Raw genomic sequence first — 25916 nt, 5'->3', positions numbered from 1 at the left:
CATGCATTGTTCATGTTGTTGTTGTTGTTGTTGTTGTTGTTGTTGTTGTTGTTGTTGTTGTTGTTGTTGTTGTTGTTGTTGTTGTTGTTGTTGTTGTTGTTGTTGTTGTTGTTGTTGTTGTTGTTTCTTTATTTTACTTCACCATATGAGCAGGCAAGACTGCCTTCTCACCGGGACCATTGGCCCACGGCTCTCACAATATGATGAAAAATGTTTAAAATGTGTATGAAGAAGAAAGGAACGAAAAGAAGATGAAAGGAAAGGAAAGAAAACAGTAGTTATTAATTGTATGAAGGGGAGGGGGTATGAAATGGGCATGTAGATCTACATGTACACTGACATTGCCGGTATGATGAGCCTCTTTTATGGGCGGAGAAAACACAATTTGCCATGGTGGAAGTTTGGAGCACAACTCACATACTGAAACAATTGCAAGAAAGGTAGGTTGGGGTAAACATTGAGGACTCTGCTCAAACACAGCAGAATTATGCCGCGGAAGTGAGTACTGAGATAGAAGAAAAACGTGTGCACTACTGGCAAACTAGCATTCTCAAAGAAAAGAAATTTACTGTGAGAAGTGAAATCATGTCACCTAGCACTGAGTGCACTAGTGTTAAACCGTGATTACAATTTACATCACTGGAAACCATCACAGCCAACCCTCCGCATAGAGAAGCATCACGTTTCACACAGCATTGGTTTGCCACTCCAGCACCATCTCAGAACACTTAGCTGATTGCTTCTGTCTCAAAGAAGCATGGGCGGATTTCAGAAAGGCATGCACTGATGATGTCAGGTCGGCAGGGGTGATGTCAACGCAATGGCTTGGTACAGGATCTGTGGTGGCACTTTCGTCAACTAATACTTGACAAGCATCAGAAAGGGTGGACATTACAATATTGGAGTAAGCCTACTACAGTGCTGCTCAATGAAATCCAGTCACGTGATCACTCAAGTACACGCCGGGCGTTGCGCAGCCCTAGACCTGCGAACACTGGGCTGCGAAATGGTGCAAGGCGCAAACTTGAGTGACCCTAGTCACCCTACTGGATTTCGTTGAGCAGGACGATAGAGTATAGTATCTGGACTAGTGCCATAACAGCACAGTACAGCTGTACTATGAGGAAGTGGCAGCTGCACCAGCAACTCAGTCAGTGTGTCAACATGTCAAATTCCTGCTACATGTACATAATCATTGTACATCATGTATGGTAGAATCCAGCCTTTCCAGGACGTCAGGTCAGGCTGCTCTGTCTCATAGTATTCAGTCATTACAACCATGCACGATGACGTGCGCGCGTGGCTCGGCCGAGGCAGTGATCCAGTACTGACTGTACAGTCCAAGGGTTTCACGTGACTTTCATTATCTACTTGGGTCAGAGCACGTGCTATGACACGATGACATCCTGGCTATCTCTAGCTCTGGCGACCTCCTAGCCTAGGCCCGGGCTAGGCTCAGCTCAGGCTAGCTCTGAAAATGGGATAAAAGGGAATGTAATTTCCCAGTCATTCATTTTCGATTGATCGCAACAATTGCAAGAAGAAGGGAAAACTGTGACCAAAATTATTAGTTCTAGTTTCATCAAACAACAATATACGAGTCGTACCAGAAACAGCTGTACAACTTACTTTGAGCTAGGAATAACCAAGCGAATACGGAATAGCGGTAGTTATAAACATTCCAGTCAGGATGCCATTCGGAAAGACGTGCTCGCAGAAAGCCTCGCCAATAACAATGGTAACGGTATCATCATATCCCAGACAGAATGCAGCAGTCTATCCAACTCAACGGTCAGCCTATCCGACACAACAAGCAGCACCTGTAACAGCAGCTTCATCCAAGCCATTCGTTGAGCCGCCAATGGTTGCCCCAGTAGCTCCCTGCCCAGGACAGTGCCAGCTACCAATCCCAGCACAGCCCTATCCGCCAGCCTACGCCCCTCGCGAGTCGGACGCTCCTCCAGCATACCCTGGACTCCACAGTGCCAGCACCGGACCAGCATATCCTGTGGTGGCTCGACCAGTCGCATCCGCAAATACCGTAGCTTCTGTTCATGTTCTCGTAAAAGGCCAACCGACCGTTGTGGTAAGGGGCTGAGTCTGTACCAAAAACGGGGCATCATCGTGCATTTTGCGGACAAACAGATAACGATCACGATTATGAAATTTTCCCAAAACTGTCCCCAACCTCCTTCAAAAAAATTTTTTTTACATTGAATTGTTGGACCGTAGCAACAAGAGATCATTTTCCGATGTATAATGATGACATGTTGCAAGACGCTGCATTAATCCATTATGCTGAGGGCTACCACAATCTGCTCCTCACTGACTGGTCGGATTCTATGTCAGTTGTGTAGTTCAGAGTCTTCAGACTTCAGTTTATTGCAATCAGTCGTGCAGATAGCTTCTGCAAGTGCATGGATGTACTGTTATATCTCTATGCGGTACGGTCATCAGGACTCATAATAATTATGAGGAAGCCCTTCCATTTGAAATTGTTCAGTTTTCTTTTGTCCACCATATACCAGTACATGTACTTTTAGTCTGATTTTCGTGTTTTTGCTTTGCTTTTACCACTCTCACAGTTCGAGGCAGATGCAAGATTTGGTGGTCCAGGGCGTGGTGGAACATTCACAGTTCCGGTAAGACATATCGTATCGTATAGAATGTATTCAAATACGTAATACATGCATGCCCAACTGATGACTGTAATCTATTGGAACAACCTGAAATGCTCTCACGCAACGACAATCGAGTACTTCAGTAGTGTGTCATTGTGTTTGGATACTGGTATAAGATTAGCGAAGTATGGTGGGTGTGGTTTTAAAACTCAACACTTTGTTCTTTTCCCTTTTTGATATGCTCTGCAGCCACCACCACCCGGCTATCAGGCAACACATGCACAGCTGGCGGCTGCCAGTGGACTTGCGGTGAAAGTCGAGCGGAAGAAGACGACCTTTGTGTACGGTGGCGGAGATGCGGGCATGTCGTGGTGAATACGATTGCAGTAGGAACACCAACTCGACAGGTTGGTCAAGCCGAGGATGAGACACTGCCAGCGCTAGGCAGCCCCGCTAAACTAACACTATGTTCATGCATCTATCTCGGCTGGAAGCACACATCCATCGTTGTACCGGGCTCCCTTTGATATGATTCTTTGTCCAAGCTGAGTTACGTCTACTGATGAGTCTAGCCTTTATAACACCACTCAGTGTTGCATGCATGCACATTCGCCGTGCCAACCATATGCTATGACATGCTAACTTTGAGTACACGTTTTCAATGGCAAATTGGGCATGTGGGAAAACTTCCGTACATCAGCTGCTGAACACAATTGTAATCCCACACTGTAAAAATGTTCTTCTTGAAAACTTGATAACAGCCGCCATAATTCTGTTGTATTTTTTTTAAACAATGCCATCCCACATACGCTATCATCAGTGAAAAGGCAGTCACCACACACCTGACCACACATGCTGTATAGGCCAAGAACAATGACTGTTATCATACTTCATCACGGTATTATATTTATCACCGCAGCATTTTTTTTAATCCTAAAAATTATCAATACTCAATCCTCAAGTGATTGATTATGCTCTGATGTTCCACGGCATTGAGCAGGGATGAACAAGAATCCTGGAAAAGTCCAAAAAACACTATCGTGCTGTACACGATACTGTAACGTGTTGAGATGAAAGCTTGACTACGGCTTATGTCACCCTCCACCAGATCATGCAGCTAGCAGTGCTGTTAGAGCACTGCGTTCTTTTGAAAGAGCTAATCATGATGCAGCTCACCGCTGATCAAGGCGTGGGTCCCCTTCACTTGGTAGAGACCGAGTCGAGCGAGCTGTATTCCATGTCTAACCGCCAAGACGAAGTGAATACTGTACTGTGGTGTTATACTGGCCAAAGTTTGAAAAAAGAGATGTTTCCGCACAGTTCTGCCATTAATCAAATGGGGCGATGTGGAGCAGTCCTGCATGGGATAATTAGGCCGGTGTGTACGCCATGGATGGTGATGTGTGTGAATGCGATACATGATCATTATCAAGGTTCTAGCCAGGTCAAAATAGTAGGGGGGGGGGGCATGGGAAACAGTTACCCCGTATCCCATTTTCCACTTTCCAATATTGTCTTGCCACGCTAAAGGCAATGTATGGGGCGAATCCCCGACTTCGCCCCAGACAAATGTGCCTTTATGAACCATCTAGTTGTGACTTTCGACTGCATTTTCATTGAATTGCATGAAAAACACGAAAATCGGAAAATGAGTAGGGGCGGCACTTTTTCACCGGGGGCGCACAGAGCAGGGGGGGGGGGACGCTGCACCCCCCCCCTTGGCTAGAACCCTGATTATGCAGTTCAAAAACACTAACTTCAAGTACATGTATCCGGGTCACGACAGTCCCTGATCAGATATTGGTATTGCATATGGTTCCCTTCGGGAACGGACACGATAATTTACTTTTTTTATGGCCGTCAGAAGCAATGTTTCAATTCGTCCGGCTTTGCCCCAAAGGCGTAGTAAACTCAGGAGGATAGCTTCGGGAATAATCACCCCAGCGGTGCCTAGCGGGGCCTGATCCTATTGTGGTGATAGCGACCTCGCCTATCATTTTATAAGGAAGTTGGATGCTGCCATATGTACACGCCAGCTCCAGTGTCACTGTGGGAACATCCAATTCATGCGTAGAAACAATGGCTTTGAAGTTTTACAGCGTGCACCAGATGTACCCGGCTAAGTCTGGGTATGTAGGCCACTCTTCGGTATAAACAAAACACAAAGCAATGAGTTGTTTGATACATATAATAACTAACTCAGCTAACATGAGCTGTGTGTGTAGCAGACTGTCCAACCTCATGGCCGTCCCAAATCTGGACACCCTTCAAAGCCGTTCTTTATTTCTCTTTTTTTGTTTACTGAAAAGATCTGAACGAACCCAGAGTGATACAAGTGGGCATGAAATACAATCAGTCAATGTGTACACCGACTGCTATTGGTTGGTAATAGTAAATTAGGGTTCTAGCCAAAGCCCGGTATAAAGGAAGGGGGGGGGGACGCAGTGCCCCCTGTGAAAAAGTTCTGTCCCCATATGTCGATTTTGTTTTTTTGGTTTTAGGACATTCAACGAAAAATGCAGTCGATAGTCACTAACAGACGGTTCATAAAGGCACACATGTCTAGGGCGAAGGCAGAGTCCATACGTTGCATTTTGCACAGCAAGACATTTTGGGGAAATGGAAAAAAGAAATGGTTTTCAGGGTAACTGTTCCCCTTGCCCATCCTAGGCCTTGACGGATTATGCTAGCATAATTTTTCGCATAATTCCTACCAAAATCGAATAATCGCATAATTCGAGGCAAATTGCATACGAATCGCATAAATTGGAATAATCCGCCTGTTCGCATCAAATTCCATACAGTTGTACATGTTCTACAAGTACAAGTACAAGTAGATGCACCAGGAAGTCGTAGGTTTACGACTCCCTTGATAACATGTCCAGTCCACTACAATCAGTGACGGTCGTAGCTACAATTGTAGGTCGGACGGCACGTTGACCCCGTTGAACTTTTGCTACTACAGTACAACGCCCTATACAAAAAAAAAACCCTGTTATTTTGCACAGAAGCATCATATACATTAGCAGCATATGTGAGCATAATGCGGCATAATATGATAACTTTTAGCATAAAAATAGCATAATTCTGCCATTTTTTCAGCAATGCGAAAAGCATAATTTCACGAAAATATTAGTATAATCCGTCAAGGCCTAGCCCATCCCTACTATTCTTCCCTGGCTAGAATCCTGTAAGTGGACTGTAGTCATTATATTATGACTGTAGTCATTATGTTATGACTGTAGTCATTATGATTGTTGCATTAGCAATACAAGTATAATCTTACCGTAACAATCTTACACCTAACGTTACTTCCTGTCTACTGCACAACATAATGATTACAAACTTACTGTTTCAGCTAACAAAAAAAGCGGGACAAAGGTGTCAATATCTCATGAAATCTGGACAAAAGGCAAGATGCAGGACATTTTCTCTCAAATCTGGACTGTTACTTGATGTTGGGACGAGGTCGGGACGGTTGGAGTGTAGCTATGCAGCTAGCTATGCCCCATGACACTGATAATGACTGACTGAGTCAAGACAAGACGTCAAGAGTGAATCGATCCATATCATGCGTGGGTTTTGCACGTGCAGGCATGCGCACGCGTTGCATAATGACGTAAGTATACCTGCTAGATATCCTACATTTTTGTAGCGATCTTTTTCCAGGATATAAAAGGGCCAGCCGGCCTGATGAGATCGAGATATATAGATAGGGAAAGCTAAAAAAATTGGAGCTACAGCTGAGCCTGGAAAAAAGTAGACGCTAAACGACTAAAACAATCAGTGATTGATAAGAGCTAAGCCGGAGATAATCGTGACTTCTTGGTCAATACGACAAAAGCCGCCGTGGAAGACCAACTAATTTCATACTGTCTGTGACCACGATTTTTGACAGTGCAACGGCATAAATCTACGACAAGTCACTGGCTGTTTGAGCAGTACTGTAGTACATAGCCAATACACATTAGTCGCATTACCTTGTTCAATCACGGTCACACAGGATTAGCGAGAACTTCCCGAGAAGGCACATAGCGGCGATCGCCAAGTAACTAGCAACGATTCAGAATGCCGTTCGGAAAGAAGAAGCAGAGCTCGGAGAAAGCCCCACAGGGTGGAGGGTATCCGACGCAGGCGAGAGCGGCTTATCCGACACAACAGGCTGCAGCACCCTATCCTGCCCAAGCTGCTCCGGTTGCTGCTGCACCATACCCAGCAGCGGGCGGTGCTCCCTATCCTGGGCAAGCTGCTCCGGTTGCTGCTGCACCATACCCAGCAGCGGGCGGTGCTCCCTATCCTGGGCAAGCGCCAGTTGCTGCACCAGTCGCGCAGCCCTATCCTGGAAATCCGTCAGGTCCTGCTGTTGCGGACGCTCCTCCAGCATATCCAGGACTCCCCGGCCCTGCAGGTCAGTCAGCAGCACCCGGCCCGGCTTACCCGCCCGTGCAAGGGGCAGGAGCAGCAGCCCCGCCCGTAGCTCAGCCTGTACCCGCTGGAGCTGCCCCCGTAGCACAGCCTGCACAGATACATGTCATTGTGAGTACGAGCGTAGTGACACTGACTGTGATTACAAGTATCGTGTAGCCCTGCTTTGAAAAACCCTCCATCCAAGGTTGGATGAGTAATTCGAAAAATAACATAAAAAGGATTCATTGTCCTTTGACCCCACATCAATACTATAGAAATAAACCCTACTGCAAGTTAGGCCTGGACCAAATATGCTAAAAAAAAGAGGATATTATGCTCGTCACATATCAGGGTAAACGTCCATAATACCGTAAAATTCCGTAAATAAGCCCACCCTAAATAACGCCCATGTCCGATAATAAGCCCAGTTTTAGACGGTGTACACTTCAAGTCCGTTTTAGCGCCCATGCCCGAAATAAGCCCAAGGCGTAAAGTGGACTCACAATGACCAGCGCGCGAGCGTGCGTTCGCGTACAAACTGTAGAACTGTCAGTTGTAGATCGAGTGCGTGCCATCCAACTGCACGCAGCACAGGGCAGAACTCAACACTGTCACTTACCATAGCAAGTGGTTTACCTATCAAATCTGTAATTTATCGCTACATTCTTGGTTACGACCAAATTTCCAGCTGTGGTTTGATGTACATGTACCTGTACTGCGCTCAGTGTGAATGGTTGTTCACTGAAACTAGTGGGTTGCTGATAGATTGATCTTCTGCAGATTGCGTCCGAAATAACGCCCATGCCCTAAAATAAGCCCATGCCCAAATATACGCCCGGTTTTTGACGCTCTGCAAAGTATACGCCCGGGGCTTATTAACGGAATTTTACGGTATGCCAAAGGATTAGCAAGATATGCAAAAAGATATGCCAAAATACGCTTGACATAAGCGGAAAGTGTAGATCATTTCAGTAAAATTACAACCTTAGCGATGGGCTGGTTGGCGATCGCGAGGCGCGGGTGTTCCAGTTAGTATAGTAGTATTCTTTTATTTATAGTGGAGAAACTGACTTGAAGGTGGCCAGTTTGGTGACGCCTCAGATATCCGTTCTCGTACACCTTGCAACATCGCACAGCTATGCATATGCTTGACCCTTGCCTACTATAGTACATGTCAGTGCCATTCCAAATTCATCCATAAAAGGCATTTCTGAACGCATTTTGTCCATGATATGAATGTTTTGTCCTCATTTTCTTCAGAATAAAAAAAAAAAAATAAAAATAAAAAATATTTGAATTATATGCTGGCTTCATTCCAATATTCCCTTTGCCGCTCAATATGCCATATGAACTGTCTCACAAAATATGCGGAAATACGCGCAAGCACATTTTGGTCGAGGCCTACTGCAAGTTGAACGGTTGTTTTGGTTGCGGCACTAGTGTAAGAATGAGCAGTAAGTTGGTAAGTCATTGCTGACTACGTGCAATGCACTCACATGCTGCTGCCGCTGCTGCCCTGTCCGTCCCCACTGATTGGCAGATTATTTGCTATCACCGCCGCTGTAGTGGTCACAAACATGTTTTTTTTGTGCTGCGCAATGAAATCCGATCGCACGAGTGGAGTACGCACCGAGCACTGTGCAGTTTGTTTCTTCTTTTCATCTCTTCTCTTTTGTGACAGTGTCGCGGCTGATATTCGTATTCGATGTTGGTATTGGAGAATGAATAAAATTGAACAGAAATCCAGTGAGGCCTTTCCGTTCCTCTTCAAAATCACACCCTGTATTGTTGTTGTTGGTTGTGTGTTTCCCTTATCTCACAACTCTCCAGCAAGCAGCACCGGCACATTTTGAAGCTGGCGCAAGGTTTGGCGCTGCAGGAAGTGGTGGGAGCGTTAGTGTCCCGGTAAGTTTGCTATTTGTCTTTTTGAAATGAGAAAAGAAAGTTGAATGTTTTCACCTTGAGGATGGGCTATGCGCGAAAATTTGGTGAATTCTATTATTTATTCATTTTGAAGTGACGTGTGCAGCGAAGAGACCGTATTTGGAAAGTTCGAGTTCAGGTACCCTAGAGAAAAGAAAGTATCATTTCAAGTATTGTGTCAGTTTGCTCCTTTGCACCGTCCCTCGTGTTACCTTCAGCACCCGCGGTCATGAGTCGTCTTTTAGGGTGAAACGAATACACGGAGCAGTGGCAAAAAATTATTTGCCACTGCTCCGTGTATTCGTTGTATTCAATATCCTATTGATCAGGACAGCTACAGCTGTAGTACACAGTCTGTACTCCTTAGATGAGTGATATAATTATCGGTATGGATAGAGTCAAACACAGGTCATTACTCCACTACCGTATTTCCCCGTAAGTAAGTTCTCCCCAATGACTTAGTACCCCCCCCCCCCCTATAAAAAAATACACTTTCCACTGCCGAGGTTATCACCCCGAAAGACAGTTCCCCCCCCCCCCCGAAAGATAGTAAGTTCGTACCCGTCCTACATTATTATTATTATTATTTCACAATCACGATGACATAGTGCCAATAAGCATGTGATGCGGGCGATTTTAACCAGCCATGGTGGGGACAACTGAGAAAAAGAAGGAGAAGAAAAAGAGAAAACAAAACAAAAGGAGTACTATAGGAACCTGGAGAGAGCAGTATGAAGATTAGGCTAGCAATGGAAAACAACGAATTCAATTCAATTCAACTTAGGCGCGGGCAGAATGGAACAAAATGCAGCGAAGGTGTCACGAGACTTTACCTTCTGCGGAAGCCGAGACCAATGAGAATAGGACTTGAACAGAGGGGATTTTAAAAGGATCGATGACCTGGCAAGTGGGAAATGGAGAGAACATCTAGTACGCGAGCTATTATTGAACCAGCTTAAATGCGCAAGTGCATGAGGAGGAGCAAGTTGAAGCTTAATACGGTGAATGAATTTGCATGCCGAGTGGGGAAAGCGTTCTGAGAGAGGGGAAGAGGAAGCCAAAATGTATAGCGTCTGAGAGGAGGTCAGAGGGGGCATGCGAAATATTAATCGAAGTAATTTATGGTGGGTGACTTCTAACCGATGCATAAGAGCGGAGGATAGACCGGAGGACCAAACGAGAGAGCAGTAATCAAACAAAGGAAGAACATAAGAGTGATAAATTTGTATTCGACAACCATGGTGTAGATGGGAGATGTGAGGAGAAATGCAGCCTATCGCGGAGCAAACTCGCTTTTCAATATAGGTTACGTGCGAATCCCAGGACAAGTGTTCATCAAGAAATATACCAAGGTGTTTGTGATTTTTAACAATGTTGATAGCAATGGGATCATCAGGGAAAGTAAAAAAGCCGAGTCGTAAAGAGGGTGAGGTCACTGGAGGGTCGTGGGGGGATACAAAGGATTGCCGTTTTCGACACATTGGGGCGGAGTTTCCACTTCGACATCCAGCGCACAACTTGATTAATGTGATACTGTAGCGAGTCGCAGGCTTGCAATAAGCCTGGCTCGGTTATATGGAGCGCTGTATCGTCCGCGTAGAGTGAGGTATGATCCAAACCTGCCAAATCATTAACGTATACGATGAACAATAGAGGCCCCAAGATAGAGCCCTGGGGCACTCCAGAGTGGACTGTTAGTGGGGCGGACAGGGCATGTCCAATTCGGACACTCTGTCGCCGTTCAGTGAGATAGCTGGTGAGCCACTGCAGACACGTCCCGGCTACGCCAAACGCTGCTAACTTATGGAGGAGACCCCTTGTCCAGACAGTGTCAAATGCTTTGCTCAGGTCGAAAAAACATAGGAGGCTAAATTGCTTCTGATCCTTGCATTCATAAAGCTTCTGCACAAGCCTCAGCAACTGCCAGGCGGTCGAATCGCCTCGCCGAAATCCAGACTGACGGGTCAAGGACCGGGTTCACATGGTGGTATAAGTGGCCAAATGCCACACGTTCACAGAGCTTTGAAATGGTGGAAAGGAGTGAGATCGGCCGGTAATTGGATGCAGACAGTTTACTGCCTTTATTCTTGTAAATAGGCACAACCACAGCTGCCTTCCAGATATCAGGGAAGATTCCGGTGGCGAAGGACTGGTTGAAAACTAGGCTGAGAGGGATAGCTATACTAGGAGACAGGGCTTTTAGGAGTTCATGGGATATGCCATCTGCACCTGCCGCCTTCTTGGGCTTTAGGCGACGGATGTGTTGGGCAATGGCGGTGGGAGTAGTGCTAAAAGAGGGTAGTGCTGGGAGCCCGTGGTGTGGAATACCAGGGAGAGACCATGCAGGATCATCCGGTGTTCCAAAGCTGATGAATTGGCGATTCAGAGCATTGGCAATCTGGGTAGGGTCGTTGTGTACAGTGTTATTTTCATGGAGTTCAGTGATGATAGGGTTTCCAACAGGGGTCGGCGAACGAAGCTGCTTAACAAACTTGAACAAACTAGGGGTGGATGCAATAATGGATGAGGGGTTAGTGCTAATGGAGGACACAAACTGGCGGTGAGCCTCTCTAGATAGGATTCGTGCTCTGTTACGTTCGCACTTGTAATGCTCGTGATTGCTAGGGGTAGGATACTTGCGATACAAGCTGTACGAGTCTCGCTTCCTCTTCAGCTGAGCTTTAACAGCACGTGTCAGCCACGGGGGACTTGGTGTACGTCGTCTAGGGGCTGAAGAGCGCGACCGGGTGGGTAGGAAAGCGGAACATAGACCATGAAGGATGTCATAAAATGCTGGAGCAGTACGGTTTGGATCTCCAAGCTTCAACTGGAGAGCAGCATGCCAGTTCAAATTAGCAATGGATTCATTTAGAGCAACTAGGTGAGTGGGAAGAATGGAGGAGATGTCAAACTGACTGAAGTCAGGTATCTGGAAGGAATGGGAGGGCAGTGTAGTGTTGGGTGCAGGTGGTGATGCGGTACATGTCGGGATGCACAAACGGCCGAGAACAATTGAGTGGTCCGACTGACCGAGAGGGGCTGAGGGGCGCGGATCGCAGATGCTGGCTGCAGTGTCAGTGATCATCAGGTCCAGTGCAGCCTCATTGCCTTTGTGGGAGCGGTGGGTCGAGAATGTGACGTGTTGCTGCAAGGAAAACATGTCAAGAAGACATGAAAGGTGGTGGCCTGCAGTGTCTGTTGTTGTTCCATACCAGGTGGAACATTGAGCATTGAAATCTCCCATGATGAGGACTGGCGAGCCAGGGGTCCGTATTTTAGTCAAGCAGCTTTGAAATGAGGCGTAAAAGTTATCTGTCACCGACGGGTCGGTGGACGGTGGGCGGTAGACAGCCGCAATTTGGATGGGCTGCTGGCGCGTGGGGCAAGCAGAGGTTCCAGTGGATGGCGATATCTCTACCCAGGTAGCTTCGAATTGCGGAAGATGTAGGTCTGTACGGTGGGTAATAAAACCAAATGCACTTGATTTTACTAAGATAGCAACACCGCCATAGGCCAGGAAGTCGTTGGTGTTTATTTTATTCTCGGAGGTGGGTCGATCCCTTCGAAAACATCCATAGCCTGGGAAGGAGAGAGAAATTTGTGGACACAACCAGGTTTCAGTTATGCTAACAACAAGGGGACAGCTGGTCGTGAGAAAGTCGGATAGCTCAGCAGATTTGTTTCTAAGGGAACGTGCATTGATACAGGCTACGGGAAAGGAGGCTAGGGGCGTTGAAGGATAGAAGGGTGTTGCGTTAGGGTCAAGTTGAGGTGTTGGTTTACTCATTGTTCAGATTCAGCCTGGTCAGTGTGGAACCTCCATTTCCGGATACTAATTTTGTCAGGCCAGAAACCAGGCCCTTGGATCTTGTCTACACAGGTCTCTCCCACAACCAGGTGGGCATAAGCTGTACCAAAGTACCGTGATTCTGAGATTGAGCAGCGAAAAACTTCGACATCTTTCTTTTTACACCACAGTTCAATTGAGGCAGCATCGCATCCAAGGTCTACATTGCCAAGGTAGAAAGCCGTGCGCTTCACCCGCTCCACGCCCTGAAGGTCAGTGCGTTTGGTACGGGCTGGCTCTTTTGTGAACTGGCTTGTGATAGTGCGTTTCAGTGGACTACCGGTAGTGTTGGTGTCGGCTTGTGCAGGGCGGCGGCGGTGTGGGTTTTGCCACCCATTGTCGCTTGTGCTTGTATCTTGCGTTTGAGGTTTGGCGGGCAGGTCAGGTCTGGCCGTTGGGGTACTACTTCTTGTAGTAGTACGTGTACTACCGTCCGTGCTGGTGTGTGTGCCTGTTGGTGAGGCAGCTTTCCTTGCAGTGCTACTGTACAATTTCTCTTGGTCAGTGCAAGCTGGGGACGCTACGGGTACGGGATTTGTGGACTGCATTCTCTCTACTACTCCCTTCAGTTGAGCAACTTCTACTTGCAAGGAGACAATGGCGTCTGTCTTGCTCGTTCGAAGACATTCTATTTCTGAAGCCATACCTTTTATAGTCTCGTTAAGCAGCTGAAAAGTGGAGAGCAGGTCGCTTACCATTTGGTCTGGTGACTTCCGTATTCCTAGTCCTTCCTTGCGAAGGGCAACAACCAAGTCTTGTCGGCCCATTGTCTCCGGGTTGGTCAGTCCTGTAGCTCGGGAAACTGTGAGCAGCTCCTCGTATGTCAGCAGAGCTAAGTCCATATCTTCGTTAGTCGCCATATTATTGAGTCATACATCAACACTAGAACAAATCAGTGTAGGTGCGGTCCTGCCGAAGGCAGCTACACCGGTGAAACAAACTCGACCGCGGAGCGCAAAAACTTGCATCCGCACTCTAGATTATAAATTCACCATACATGTACAGACACCGTACAGTACATACATCATATGCACGGACACTAGAGTTGCGCAGGCTTCCCACTGCGTGTCATTTACCCCCGATAAAAAAGTACTCCCCGAAAGATAGTACCACCCCCGAAAGTTAGTACTCATGTGGCTGCTAAGTTCGAAAGTTAGTACGTACTAACTTACGGGGAAATACGGTATTGCACTGACTTCATGCGAGTTGCATGCTTTAGGATGATCACCTGCATGCTGTAATCATGACTGCATGCAGTATCGGTTACACTACACGGCACACAATGTGACATACCGGTAATAATCAGCAGATGTACATGTAAATTAGGGAACAAAGGATCGTACCGAGTACTCATTCGTGAGCTAGAGTGATCGTTACTGATTGTGTTCGATAAGAGATCGTTAGTGGTGCATATATGTATACCTGGTATACGCACGATAATTACGTGCCTAGAAAAAGCGCAAGTGCCAATTCCGGCAGTACAGTTACTGAGTACCTGTAGTGACTCCTATGCAACATAACAGTAGCTCTTTGATCTTTTTGTCCTGCACTTATTTTGAGTTTGAAACGTCCCCTGTACATTTAAAATGTGCTTCGAAGTACTCTTGTTCTCACTTATAGGTACAGTTGTAGAGTAGTCGATAGCTCGATCGTTACCACAAATACTCGTTCGTTAGCTAAAGAGTAATCGTTTGTTCCCTAATATAAATACTGTAGCACTGAAGTGTTTCTGTACTAGAATCGATTAATTATTCACTGCAATCACGTGCACACATGCATGCCTGCATGCATGTGTGCAAGTGATTGCATGCTGCACCCCGTGCTTCATGTCACATTTTCCTGAGTCATTGTCGATGTTTTGTTTGCTCTGTAGCCTCCACCGCCGGGGTATGCACCGAATGTAGCACAAGTGGCAGCTGCTTCTGGCCAAAATGTCCAGGTGCAACAGAGGCAAGGAACGATCTTCGGTGGCGGCGGAGATGCTGGCGTGTCGTGGGGTGGACTGTGAACATGGATGCTGGTTCTCCGACAATGCTGTAGTCATCATTGTGCGGTGCTGGCTTCAGTACTGGCCAGTGCTTGGGACATCACCGCGATCGTGAACCACGAGATTATACTATTATGAAACCTTTCCCGCTTTAGCGCACCTGGTGTGTGTAGCAATGTTCTTTTCCCTCACTTTCCATTTCAAGAATGACCAGAGAGTGATGAAACGAAGGTGTGTTAGTACTCCCCCGATTCTGACCTTGGTTATTCCGCCCGGTGCTGACAACCTCGTTGCATTCAGGGGTCACTGATAAAATGGCGTTGAACTGGTCTGCATGGGGTATCTAACCGTATGACTGTACTCATCAACTGAATATTCAGACTCAGCAGAGCACCGCGTATTAGTCTCTTTTTTTTTAAATTTGCAGTTGCCACGGAGTGATACGGTACACAGTACGTCAACTTCCAATGTTTTCTGTATAAGCTGTTACAAAATACAAACTTTCGAGGTACACCTATCTTTATGCTATTAAACATACTATCTTCTTTCTTGTCAATGGAAGAGAGTGTGTAGGCTCTACTCTGAACTGTTTATGAAACTGCAGGAAGCCTCCCCACTTTTCGTGACTTAATCTTCTTTCTTTCAACGGTTATTGATGATTGAACATAGAGCGTGACGCAGTGTACATCCACTCCGAGGTTCACAATTCTTCGGCAGGGACCGACTCAATTGTGTGAATGATTGACAGTGTGTTGATATGAAGTTCCGGCTTCACTCGCTGATCGCTGGCACAATTGGGTGGTCTCTGCCAGCATGATGGCGGTGACTGCTTCTAGCTCGCGTTCTATATGCACCGTTGTAGAAACCCTTGCACCGTGGGAAGTGTTTGCTGTTTCCAGGGTAGGTGCATTGCCGCTGAATTTGCACGATAGGTCTAGAAGTATTTGCAAGTTGTGAACTAATACACATGTAGAAGTCTTCAGTTCTCCAACTCCCAAACTGACCTCTTTACTGCGAATCATTCTACATTCAGAACTTGAAACCCCCAAAACCTAGTTTTGGGTCGGACAACCAGGTCATTTTCACGGATAAAGAGCCCTCCGCGTCACGCACCATGATCTGTTTGCACATGGAGCCTAGTCCATGCATGGTAGGTGATAACACTGAGCTATACACATGTAGCTGCATGGCTGGTACATCTGTTAGTAAAATGGTGGTGAGAGAAGAAGCACTCTTTGCCAGAACTTTGCAGTTTTTAGAGAGCCGGTTGTGTGGACAGGAGAGTATTTGCCGCCAACAGCATTCACCAGTAGTGTTGTGTTTTACCATTAAATTTCTCTTCTACATGATCGTATTTTTGTGGGTGGAGCATGCACCAAGGACAGAGTGTCACCTCCCAAATTCCACGCGCATGAGCTACTGAAATATGTACTTCGAAGTACAGTGCATGTACGTACATGGATTGATGGAAGCGATTCTGTCAGAAGTCGACAAATAACGACTTCTGGGTTTGTAATGACAGTACACTCGGACGTCTCTTATCCGGGCACCTTGGGACCGGGCACTGCCCGTATCTCAGATTTGCCCGTATCTCAGGATAACTCAGCTACTATGTATCGTATCATTTGTGAAGAAGTTTATTTTGAACGTATTGCACATGTTCAGGATACAAAAGGAACCGATTGATAAAAGTGGGTGAATTACATAGGTTGGCAATGAAAAATAAGCACTTCCACATACGGAAAAAAAGTTCAAAACCCCCAAATTCGAAGCATTTGTGCTATAGGACCTCAAGCTGAAGGTGCCCGGTAGAGAGACGTGCCCGTATCTGAGGCGTCCGGATAAGAGGCGTTTGAGTGTATTCGTAAACTCACCAGGATCATAATAATACCAAGAGTATACCCCCCCCCCCCCCCCCCAAGAGTGTGCAACTCTGCATATGGGGTCTCCGACCAGTCCGACGGCGAAAACTCACATCACGTGTCTCAGATACCTTTGTACTACGTACAAACGTAGGATAGCGTGCGCGCAATCCGAAAATCTGCCGTGATCATGCTGGGGATTTGCATACGTGCAGTGAGTTTCTGTCAGAGAGTGCTTTTTTTAGTACTCCGCTGCTCGCTAAAACGCGCTGGAAACGTACAACTGCGACACTGCACCACGTGATGTGCGTTTTCGCCGTCGGCGTACCCCATAGAAAGGGTATCAGGAGTTGCACACTCTTGGGGGGGGGGGTTATATACTCTTACCAAGAGTATAATAACCCCCAAGAGTGTGCAACTCTGCATATGGGGTCTCCGACGGCGAAAACTCACATCACGCGTGTCTCAGGTACATTCGTACTACTCAAGTACGTACAAACGAAGGATAGTGTCCGCGCAATCCGAATATCTGCCATGACCATGCTGGGGATTTGCATACCCGCAGTGAGTTTCTGTCAGAGTGCTTTTTTTATGACAGTTACTCCGCTGCTCGCTAAAAGCGGGCTGGAAACGTACAACTGCGACACTGCACCACGTGATGTGAGCTGCGTACCCCATAGAAAGGGTATCAGGAGTTGCACACTCTTGGGGGGTTATATAACGTTGCTCTTGATAATAGACACCCTTACGGTACTCGTACCTTGATCACCCAAATAGCGTTGAAGCTGCAGCGTATAAACGTTATGGGGGCTGATTTATCGTTGTGACCAACGGTACGTGTTTTGGCCAAATATTGCATAGTCCGTACGCATTTCACCTTGTATCGCGTATATGGTGACAAAAATGGTTGTACCGCGCGAAATCAAAGCTACTCTCGTGGCAACAGCGTACTAAAAATAGCGTGCATCTTGCTAAAGGTCGAACCCAAATCACGGTATTTTCCCCCTTACGATAATACCGTTACAACATAACGTTTTTTGCTAAGGGTGTCTAATACCAGTCCGCCAGTGGGTACTGTACTCATCATGCCATGACACGACACCGTACCTGGGAATAGGGCTTCGCTTACAGTTGGTGATGTTTTGTGTCACAACTACTTTCAAGCAAAGAAAAACATATGCTGCACATCAATGCTTTGATCGAGGGTTTCAGCTGCAAACGTCTAAAAGGAGAAAAGAGAAGATGAGATAGAGAGGGAGAGAGAACAGGTTACGCGTAATTTTAAAAGAAAAAAATGAAAAACTGTTAGAAGTAAAAAAAATTGCCATCAAAGTGATACCTAAATCGGATAGAAAGGGCATTGCTGCAAGTATAGAAATTCAAAATGTGATCATTTCGGCCTCAGTCCTATTCCAACTCGGAGGCTGGGCATTGTTGGAAATTGTCAGGGAATTCATATTTCATTGCAAAGCGTTTCGTGAATAAATCTTTTAAAACTAGAAGTATTTGTCATGATTCTAGAGTAATATTCCTTTGATAATAATGCATATATGATAGAGGAGAGGGAAAAGACGCACAGTACTTGCAGCCACATATGGATGAGCACTTGCGGAGGATTATGCCGACAGATCTCCAATCTGGCTGTGAGATCACAAGATGGTGCAGCCACAGCAGCACTGCTGAGGATACTCGGGTGCATGCACCAGGCGATTGTCACCGTACACCCAGAATCGTCCTGGCTTGTCCTTGAAGGCAAAGTGTGCCTCGCTGACGGGAACAATACGCACACTGTGACGCTGAAAGCAGGGAGAGAGAGAGAGAGAGCACACACCAAGTAAAGTAAATTTGTGTTACTGTCCCGAAAGTCAAGGAACTCGGATGGCTGCTATCAGCCGGCATAAGCTGCACAGGTATAATGGCAAACATCACTTGTGATTATTAATGACAAGGGGTAAGCTCACACAATATGTTTCATCATCGACTTTAATGTAGAACTTCAACATACCACCGTGTCTGTAGTGCATGTATTCGAGAACTCAACGCAGCATCATGACGGTGTGCCGACATTGCCACCGGGTATTGCACTGCCTTCCAACACACTGTGACTTGCATGCACACTTCATATCTGATTATTCCGACATATCCCCAATGCGTACTCTGTGTTAGTCGTCCCTGCGAGAATGTTCCGTAAGCACAACAAGCAAGTGGTTATGACTTACCTGGCGGTGCATCCTTTCCAGTGGGAAAGCACCAGCATGCTGTGTCACAAGGCGTGCAGAGGCGTTGTTGATGTGAGGGTCTGGGAAAGCCGTCAATGGAGCCAGCTGCAGTCGACAAGAGAGTGAATACACGGCAAGGGCTAGTCACATTGGCATAGCACCATCATCAGTGGCATCACTGTACTAATAACTCAGTCTAGACTTCACACATACCATAGCTATGCAGATAGTTACAGTGCTGCCCAATGAAATACAGAAACAGGCTTGCACGCATATGCCACAATCACAGAGTAGGAGTTACGTGCAACCATCAGATTCACATGCAAGGCTGTGGTAGCGCTCTCAATGCTGCTTTACTGAACGTCTGAACTAAACCCAAGCTTTCTTTTCCGCTACAAGAAGGCCAGCAGCCTAGGCACCAGTAGGATACACTGGTGCTAGAGAAGAGTGGTTAGTATAGTCACATGATAGCCAAACCTATCACAATAACAACAAGAACAAGAACAACACCAACAACACCACCAACACCACCACCAACAACACCACCACCACCAACAACAACACCACCACCACCACCACCACCACCACCACCACCACCACCACCACCACCAACAACAAAAACCTCCAACAACCCACAAAACAAGACTTACACGAGGATGATCCTCCTCCATGGCCAGTTTGCCAGCAGCATTGACAATGAGATGAGCTGGCAGCTCTGTGGCCTCCACCACATGGTCATCAATGTGGTTCTTCCTGCACAACACAAACAAGAGACGAGCACATCATGTAAAACTGGGTAATCAACCACAGAGACAACACACAAAGAGTAACAGTCACTGACACTAAAGCCCAGAGTGGAGCAGAGCAGAGCGGTATGTCAATATTACCAGCAAAGCGAATTACATACCAGGTGACGGTTAGGTTGATGAACCACTTCAGGCTGCCATAGGTACGGCACACCGGGCACACAATCTGACCCTGGCCATTGCAGTGATGGCAGCTAAAACAAGGAAAGAAAAGCAGAACAAAACAACAGGAGAGGGAAATGGAAAATGAGCAAGTTTACTATGCAAGTAGACTTTGCCGTGACGACGAATGGAATGTGAAAGAGAAAGGAAGAAAGAATCAAGCAGAACATGCACTCCACTCAGACAGCTATAGAAAATAAAGTACAGTACAACACACAAAGCACTTTAGGCATTCAGACGAAGCAGAGTAATGGCTACCTCTTGCGTCCAGTTCCATGGCAGTGGTGACAACGATCAAAGCGACCATTCTCCCCTGCCTGACCCTGCTGCCAGACCTTGCCTTGTCCACTGCATTGATGGCACACATCCTGATTAGACGATCCAGAGAGAACACACAGGATATGCAGAGCAGCCCAACGGTTAGAACGCACCATGCTGCAATGCTTTGATGTGATAGTAGCAATAGCGAGTCATGCTTATAGAGGTTACGCAAATGCAATCTTTGTATACTGTGTCTTGAGGGGCAAAACAGTGCCTGTGATGTCATTCCATACAAGAGAGATCAGCATAGTTTGTCTACAGGTGCAGTACTGTACAATGCCGACTTAAAGGATGCTACAGCCATTCAGGTTGGATGGTCTGCCAACCACCTGGACAATGTGTTGACCACCTGTACAATGTGCAGGTGGTCAACAGCAGCCCATGCCATGTGTAGCAGCATTTGTGAGTGTCAAGCTGAATATCAAGTATGCAGTGACTGAGTCCATATACACGGTTTACCACACTGTGCCATGAATGTCTCCGCCACACTCGGGCCTCTCGTACCCGGGCACATTGTGAGCGAAAGCCGGTTTGCAATTCAGACCTTAGTGCATGTAATGTACACCCAATAACAACCTCCTGAAGAACATGCATAACACCTGCAGTAATAGTAAAAATACTACTCGGTGGTCTTAGAAGGGCGCCTGGAGTGGAAAAGGGAAGGTCGAGGATGCTTATTTTCAGGGAGTGCTGTCAGTGAACACGTGCACACATCCAAAGGGAACGCTGGAACTCGTTGGGTTGCATGTTGTACTATGGTTCGGGATCCTGTTGCTTTCATATCAGAGTCAAATCAAGCTTTGTGACAAGTTCTATTGAGGTTGGCATGGCAATACGAGTATCATCAGCAGCAGCAATAAACATTGCAACGATATTGTTGCGGAGTGCTGTGATCAACTTACATAGCCACGAGAGTGGCAGTGATGACAGCGGTTGTATCCACGTGCGCCGCAATTATGGCATGGCTGCATGGACACAAGACCAAGGATTCAAAAATTATAAAAAAACATGATAAGCAATCATGTACATGTGTTGTACATCCATGCATCTAAAATATTCACAATGGTGCAAGCAGACCGCACACCACATACACATACACACACACCAGCTTGCAAGGCTCATAAATTGACCGTCACTCTCTTAGCCTGGTCTCCACTACACACCGCAACTTTTAAAATGCATCTGGCACGAGCGAAACTGTAGGTGGACCTAATGGATCCACTGACCTGTAATGTGTCAGTGCTTTATAATAATATTAATAATAATAATAATAATATCTCCACCCCAAAGCTGATCAAAGTGGCTTTTCTAGCCAGTGAACCCCTATTTACTTTTTATTCCCGTAGCTATGCAGAAGACGTTACTTCAGTAACGTCTGGCGCTAGCCAGGGTCCACACAGCTTTAATTTGGTATTTGTTTGTTTGTGTGTTTGTTTGTGTCACGCCTGGCGCTATCCGTATCTGACGGCAAAAAAGCATAGGATGTTATAAATTTTTCAATTCTCCTATTTTTTTCAGGCATATCCTGGGATTCGAACCCGCACTATCGCCCTACATACATTCCCCCATTCACTTCGCATTCATACCCATTCTTCCAAGTTGCTTCACGTTATTATCATGCGTTTGAAAGCCCTATTTGAATATTGCGGGCAGCTAGACGGTGTCATATTACCCTCGATCGTACCTGTCCCGTACCTATCCCCTACCGTACCGTGCCATCAAAGACGGCTGGCCACAATGCATATTCAAATAGGGCTTTCAAATGCAAGATCACAATGTGAAACAACTTGGAAGAATTAGTATGTATGCGAAGTGTATCGGGGGATGCATGCAGGGCGCGCGATAGTGCGGGTTCGAATCCCAGGTTATGTCTTAAAAAAATGATTTTTTTAAAGAATTTATATCATCCCTATGCTTTTTTCGTCTAGGTCATCAAGGCAAAAAAGCATAGCGTAGGGCCCTGAGCTTCCAAGCTCTCTCGTTTTGGTAATGCGGACCATTCAATTCAAGCAGCAGCAGGCTGCATGCTGGTGCAAACAAATACCCTGCACTATCAACTGCAATGGCAGGTACCCAGTAATAGGAGGACATACTCTTAATCCACTGTAACCCGCTAGCATTGGGCAAGGCACAAGTTACCTTCACATAGGCCGTGTGTGGCACTTCCATATCCATCCTGCGATCCTCGAAGAAGCGACCAGGGGGAATGTCAATCTGCCAGGCTTGTGGAGCTATGCCATTCATGCAGCTATCGATTGGCTGGCCTAGAGACACACATACACATTCATGCAGCTATCAATTGGCTGGCCTAGAGACACACATACACATTCATGCAGCTATCAATCGGCTGGCCTAGAGACACACATACACACATGCCGACACAAGCACACATGTGAACACACTTCCATCTGCCCATCGCTGAAGCGATGATGGCGAACAAGCTATGTTACACATGGCAACTTCGGCTGGGATTACACCATTCAACAGCTTGCAAGGCCGATGAACACACACACACGCACACACACACACCCACACACACACACACGCACACACACACACGCACACACACACACACGCACACACACACACACACACGCACACATGTACGCACCAATACACAGACCATGCGTCAGATTGCACTCATGGACAGAGTCATTGTGCAAGAAATGGTAATTCTCTTATAGATCACCTCCAGTCAATCTCAGTTCTATTTACATTTCACTCACCTTTGAATGGTGTGTGCTGCCAAGCTGTGCGGCGACTCTCAGTGAACGTCTCAAGACGATACTACGGTATTGTGGGAAACAGGCAACAAACACCATGCATTGAGATCAAAATACAGCTGAATGCTACTGCATACACTGTCGTACAGAGTCACCAACTACACAAGGCAAAACCCAACTAACACTCTAACAGTACTGCACCAGGCAAGCAACATGAACGAGAGAGAGAGAGAGAGAGAGAGAGAGAGAGAGAGAGAGAGAGAGAGAGAGAGAGAGAGAGAGAGAGAGAGAGAGAGAGAGAGAGAGAGGTGGGGGAGACACCGTGCTGGTCTTACATGAAATGCATTGGTGGGATTGATCTGGCTAATCGCCATATCCCGAGCGGCGCCTTTGCCATAGCAGCAGTGCTGAGACACATGGACCATCAGGGCTGCACGCACTTCGTCCTCGCTGATGCGTGCTACGTTACTGAAATGTATTCACACACACACACAGCGGCAGAGAAACAACACAATCAAACACAGGAGCACTGGGGAGGAGTCTTGCAGATGTAGCCCATCACATTCAAAGGTGTGGCTACAAGAAGTATGCAACCATATCTCTTCCAGTTCCACCCTCATCGATGTTGCGATGGACTAAACATATACTTTGATTCTGCATCAAGTGGTGACAGCTTGAGAAGTTGTGTGGTGCAGTGGCATCATTTCAGGCATGTTAATGACGACTACATAGACTCAACCGATATGCCGATTGGCCAGTTGACTTATCGGTTGAGTCTATAGCAGACACGCGATCAATGCCTCTGTGCCCCCCGCCCCCTTGGACACAGAAATACGCTTGTGGTGGAAGGACTCTGCTAGGCCAGGAGGTAGTGGTGCCATGTGGAAGGATTGTGTTGTAGTCGGACACATGTATGCTCTGCTATTTGCTGAAGTACATATACGTGTACATGTGCAGCATGCTGTCCGCAGATTGAGTATACGTGTACATGTGTGTAGTCTTGACTTACTCATGGATTGATGGCGCCGACACTGGCTTCGGAGCATTGGCTTCGTCATAACTAGGAGGTGCCATGAAGTTATCTACAGTGCAATAGGATAGTACAAGTCATAGGCACACATGTTTCAAGTCTTGTACATGTATTATGATGATTATACCGTACTCAGTAACAGACAGGAGTATGCACGGAGCAAACAAAAACGCAATGCTGCGCTACAGGTGCGCACACAGGGGTTCGGGGCACTACAAAGTTCTACGCGAAGGTTTGTGTGTCTGTGTGTGTACGAAAGTACTACGGACGTTTGCACTATTTCTCTGATGCTACACAGAACCGGCATTTCCACACCGTACACGGGGGCAAATGGGGCGCGTATGCACAGTCCACAAAATCTGAAGCGTAAATCAGGAGATCCCACACGCTCCCAGTAGCCAGTGTAAATACATGCTTGGAGATCCCACACGCTCCCAGTAGCCAGTGTAAATACATGCTTGGAGATCCCACACACTCCCAGTAGCCAGTGTAAATACATGCTTGGAGAAAATAACCTCACGTGGATTATGTTTTTGTTTATTTTGCTGTGGCTCTTAAACCCTACCTTCACTAAATCCGACACCCTCATAACCAGCCACCTTCTCCATGTGTTCGAGGAGAGGTGCTGCAGCCGTACCGCCCTGCATGGCTGGACCTGCTTCCTGGGCACTGGCTGCGGGTGCAGAGGCTGGAGGAGCACCACCAGCAGTTTGATATCCACCAGCACCTGGTTGGCCGCCAGCAGGTGGGTACGGCGCTGCTGCTACTGGGGCTGCCGCAGGAGGGTAAGGCGTCTGTTGGCTGCCACCGCCTCCAGCCAAGAGAGGTTGCTTTTCTGCATGAGACATTCTGATCTCCAAAACTCACAGCAACGCCAATTTATCAAATGGAAAACCTCGTGGGTACAGAGCGCGCGATTCTGGAGAGCACTTCTACAGAGCTAGATTATGCCGGCATTCAGCAAGGTAGTCGACAAACAACTGACCACTCTCTGACTGCCCCGCGCGGCCTCGGGACTTCAAGTTAGTTCTTTGTAAGGAGCCACAACTACAAAGTAACAAAAATGCAACAGTTACATACACTCCCCAATTCCTTGCACGTGTCTGAAATGATAATCATGACGTCAAGTCACCTGTACTGTGCAAAAAGGAAAAAAATGTGGTCTGGACTCTGGTCGTCTGCGGGTCTGGACCAGGGCCGGCAGGGGCAGGGAGTCGTCAAATAGACCAGCTACATGTATGTCCAAATGAATTGTTGCCGGAAGTGCTATCCTTCATGCCCGTTGTGTCCAAAAATGGGAATGATCCCACTCAAAGTCTTTGGAAAGTGTCTTGAATCATGTCCTACTTTCATAGTATTTTCAGGATTCAAATATTTTTGGTGTGTCATTTTCTAACAAATTTGTAAAATGGCATCACAAACTGGGATTTGTGATGCCATTTTTTTCCGAAGTGGCACTCGGAGAGAATTAAATTATATGCACCAAATTTTCTGGTCAATGTTGATCTACGATAAACTGGCTCTCATTTGCCACCACCCATGTTTCGATACACCCATCCGGAGCAGAGCCGGAAACAGCCAGAAGAAAAGCAAATTTTACACATTAATTAAAAAATGCCAAAATGAAAATTAATGTTAAAAAAAGAAACGTTGTAAAAATAACGGAACTGGTTCGGATGTGATATGCAGCGCTATGGGAATGGGTGTGTCCACCCGAATTCTTTTCACAGATGAAGCCGCAGGAAGCCTCAGCCCTTCTTCAAAAAAAAGCCAAATCACCTCATACAGTCTAGTCATACAGGCATGCCCCGCCGACACGGCCACGCGCCAGATGTGGAATTGTGGATATCTATTCTTATCGATGCATCGGCGTGGCGGCTATTGAGTACAGTCACTTATACATGTAAATTAGTTACACAATACATGTACATGTACATGTACATGTATGTATGCCAATGGCAATCATGAATGATAATACATTAGTACAGCAGCACATTGTTTTCTGAGA

General features: G+C 46.6%; 3 protein-coding genes across 3 annotated transcripts; 2 read left to right on the top strand and 1 right to left on the bottom strand.

Moving 5' to 3' along the window:
* Nucleotides 1–1506: 1506 nt before the first annotated feature.
* LOC135805896 (DAZ-associated protein 2-like) lies at nt 1507–3575 on the top strand. The gene is made up of 3 exons (XM_065320014.1): nt 1507–2086; nt 2586–2642; nt 2871–3575. Exons 1-3 carry the CDS (start codon nt 1691–1693, stop codon nt 2994–2996), a joined length of 579 nt encoding a protein of 192 aa, XP_065176086.1. The 5' UTR covers nt 1507–1690; the 3' UTR covers nt 2997–3575.
* Nucleotides 3576–6348: 2773 nt separating this feature from the next.
* LOC135805895 (DAZ-associated protein 2-like) lies at nt 6349–15476 on the top strand. Its single transcript, XM_065320013.1, has 3 exons — nt 6349–7157; nt 8859–8933; nt 14672–15476. Exons 1-3 carry the CDS (start codon nt 6690–6692, stop codon nt 14804–14806), a joined length of 678 nt encoding a protein of 225 aa, XP_065176085.1. The 5' UTR covers nt 6349–6689; the 3' UTR covers nt 14807–15476.
* Nucleotides 15477–17772: 2296 nt separating this feature from the next.
* Nucleotides 17773–24965, bottom strand: LOC135805894 (protein SSUH2 homolog). The gene is made up of 11 exons (XM_065320012.1): nt 24474–24965; nt 23888–23960; nt 23214–23346; nt 22882–22942; nt 22295–22419; nt 21058–21120; nt 20093–20202; nt 19774–19866; nt 19517–19619; nt 18867–18971; nt 17773–18443 (listed from the first exon to the last, which is right to left on the bottom strand). Exons 1-11 carry the CDS (start codon nt 24754–24756, stop codon nt 18297–18299), a joined length of 1296 nt encoding a protein of 431 aa, XP_065176084.1. The 5' UTR covers nt 24757–24965; the 3' UTR covers nt 17773–18296.
* Between the last annotated feature and the right edge of the window lie 951 nt (nt 24966–25916).

The sequence above is a fragment of the Sycon ciliatum genome, chromosome 1 (assembly GCF_964019385.1).
Source record: "Sycon ciliatum chromosome 1, ocSycCili1.1, whole genome shotgun sequence".
Taxonomy (NCBI): Eukaryota; Metazoa; Porifera; class Calcarea; order Leucosolenida; family Sycettidae; genus Sycon; species Sycon ciliatum.
Note: the sequence above shows the minus strand (reverse complement) of the source record. Positions and strands in the feature narration are given on the sequence as shown.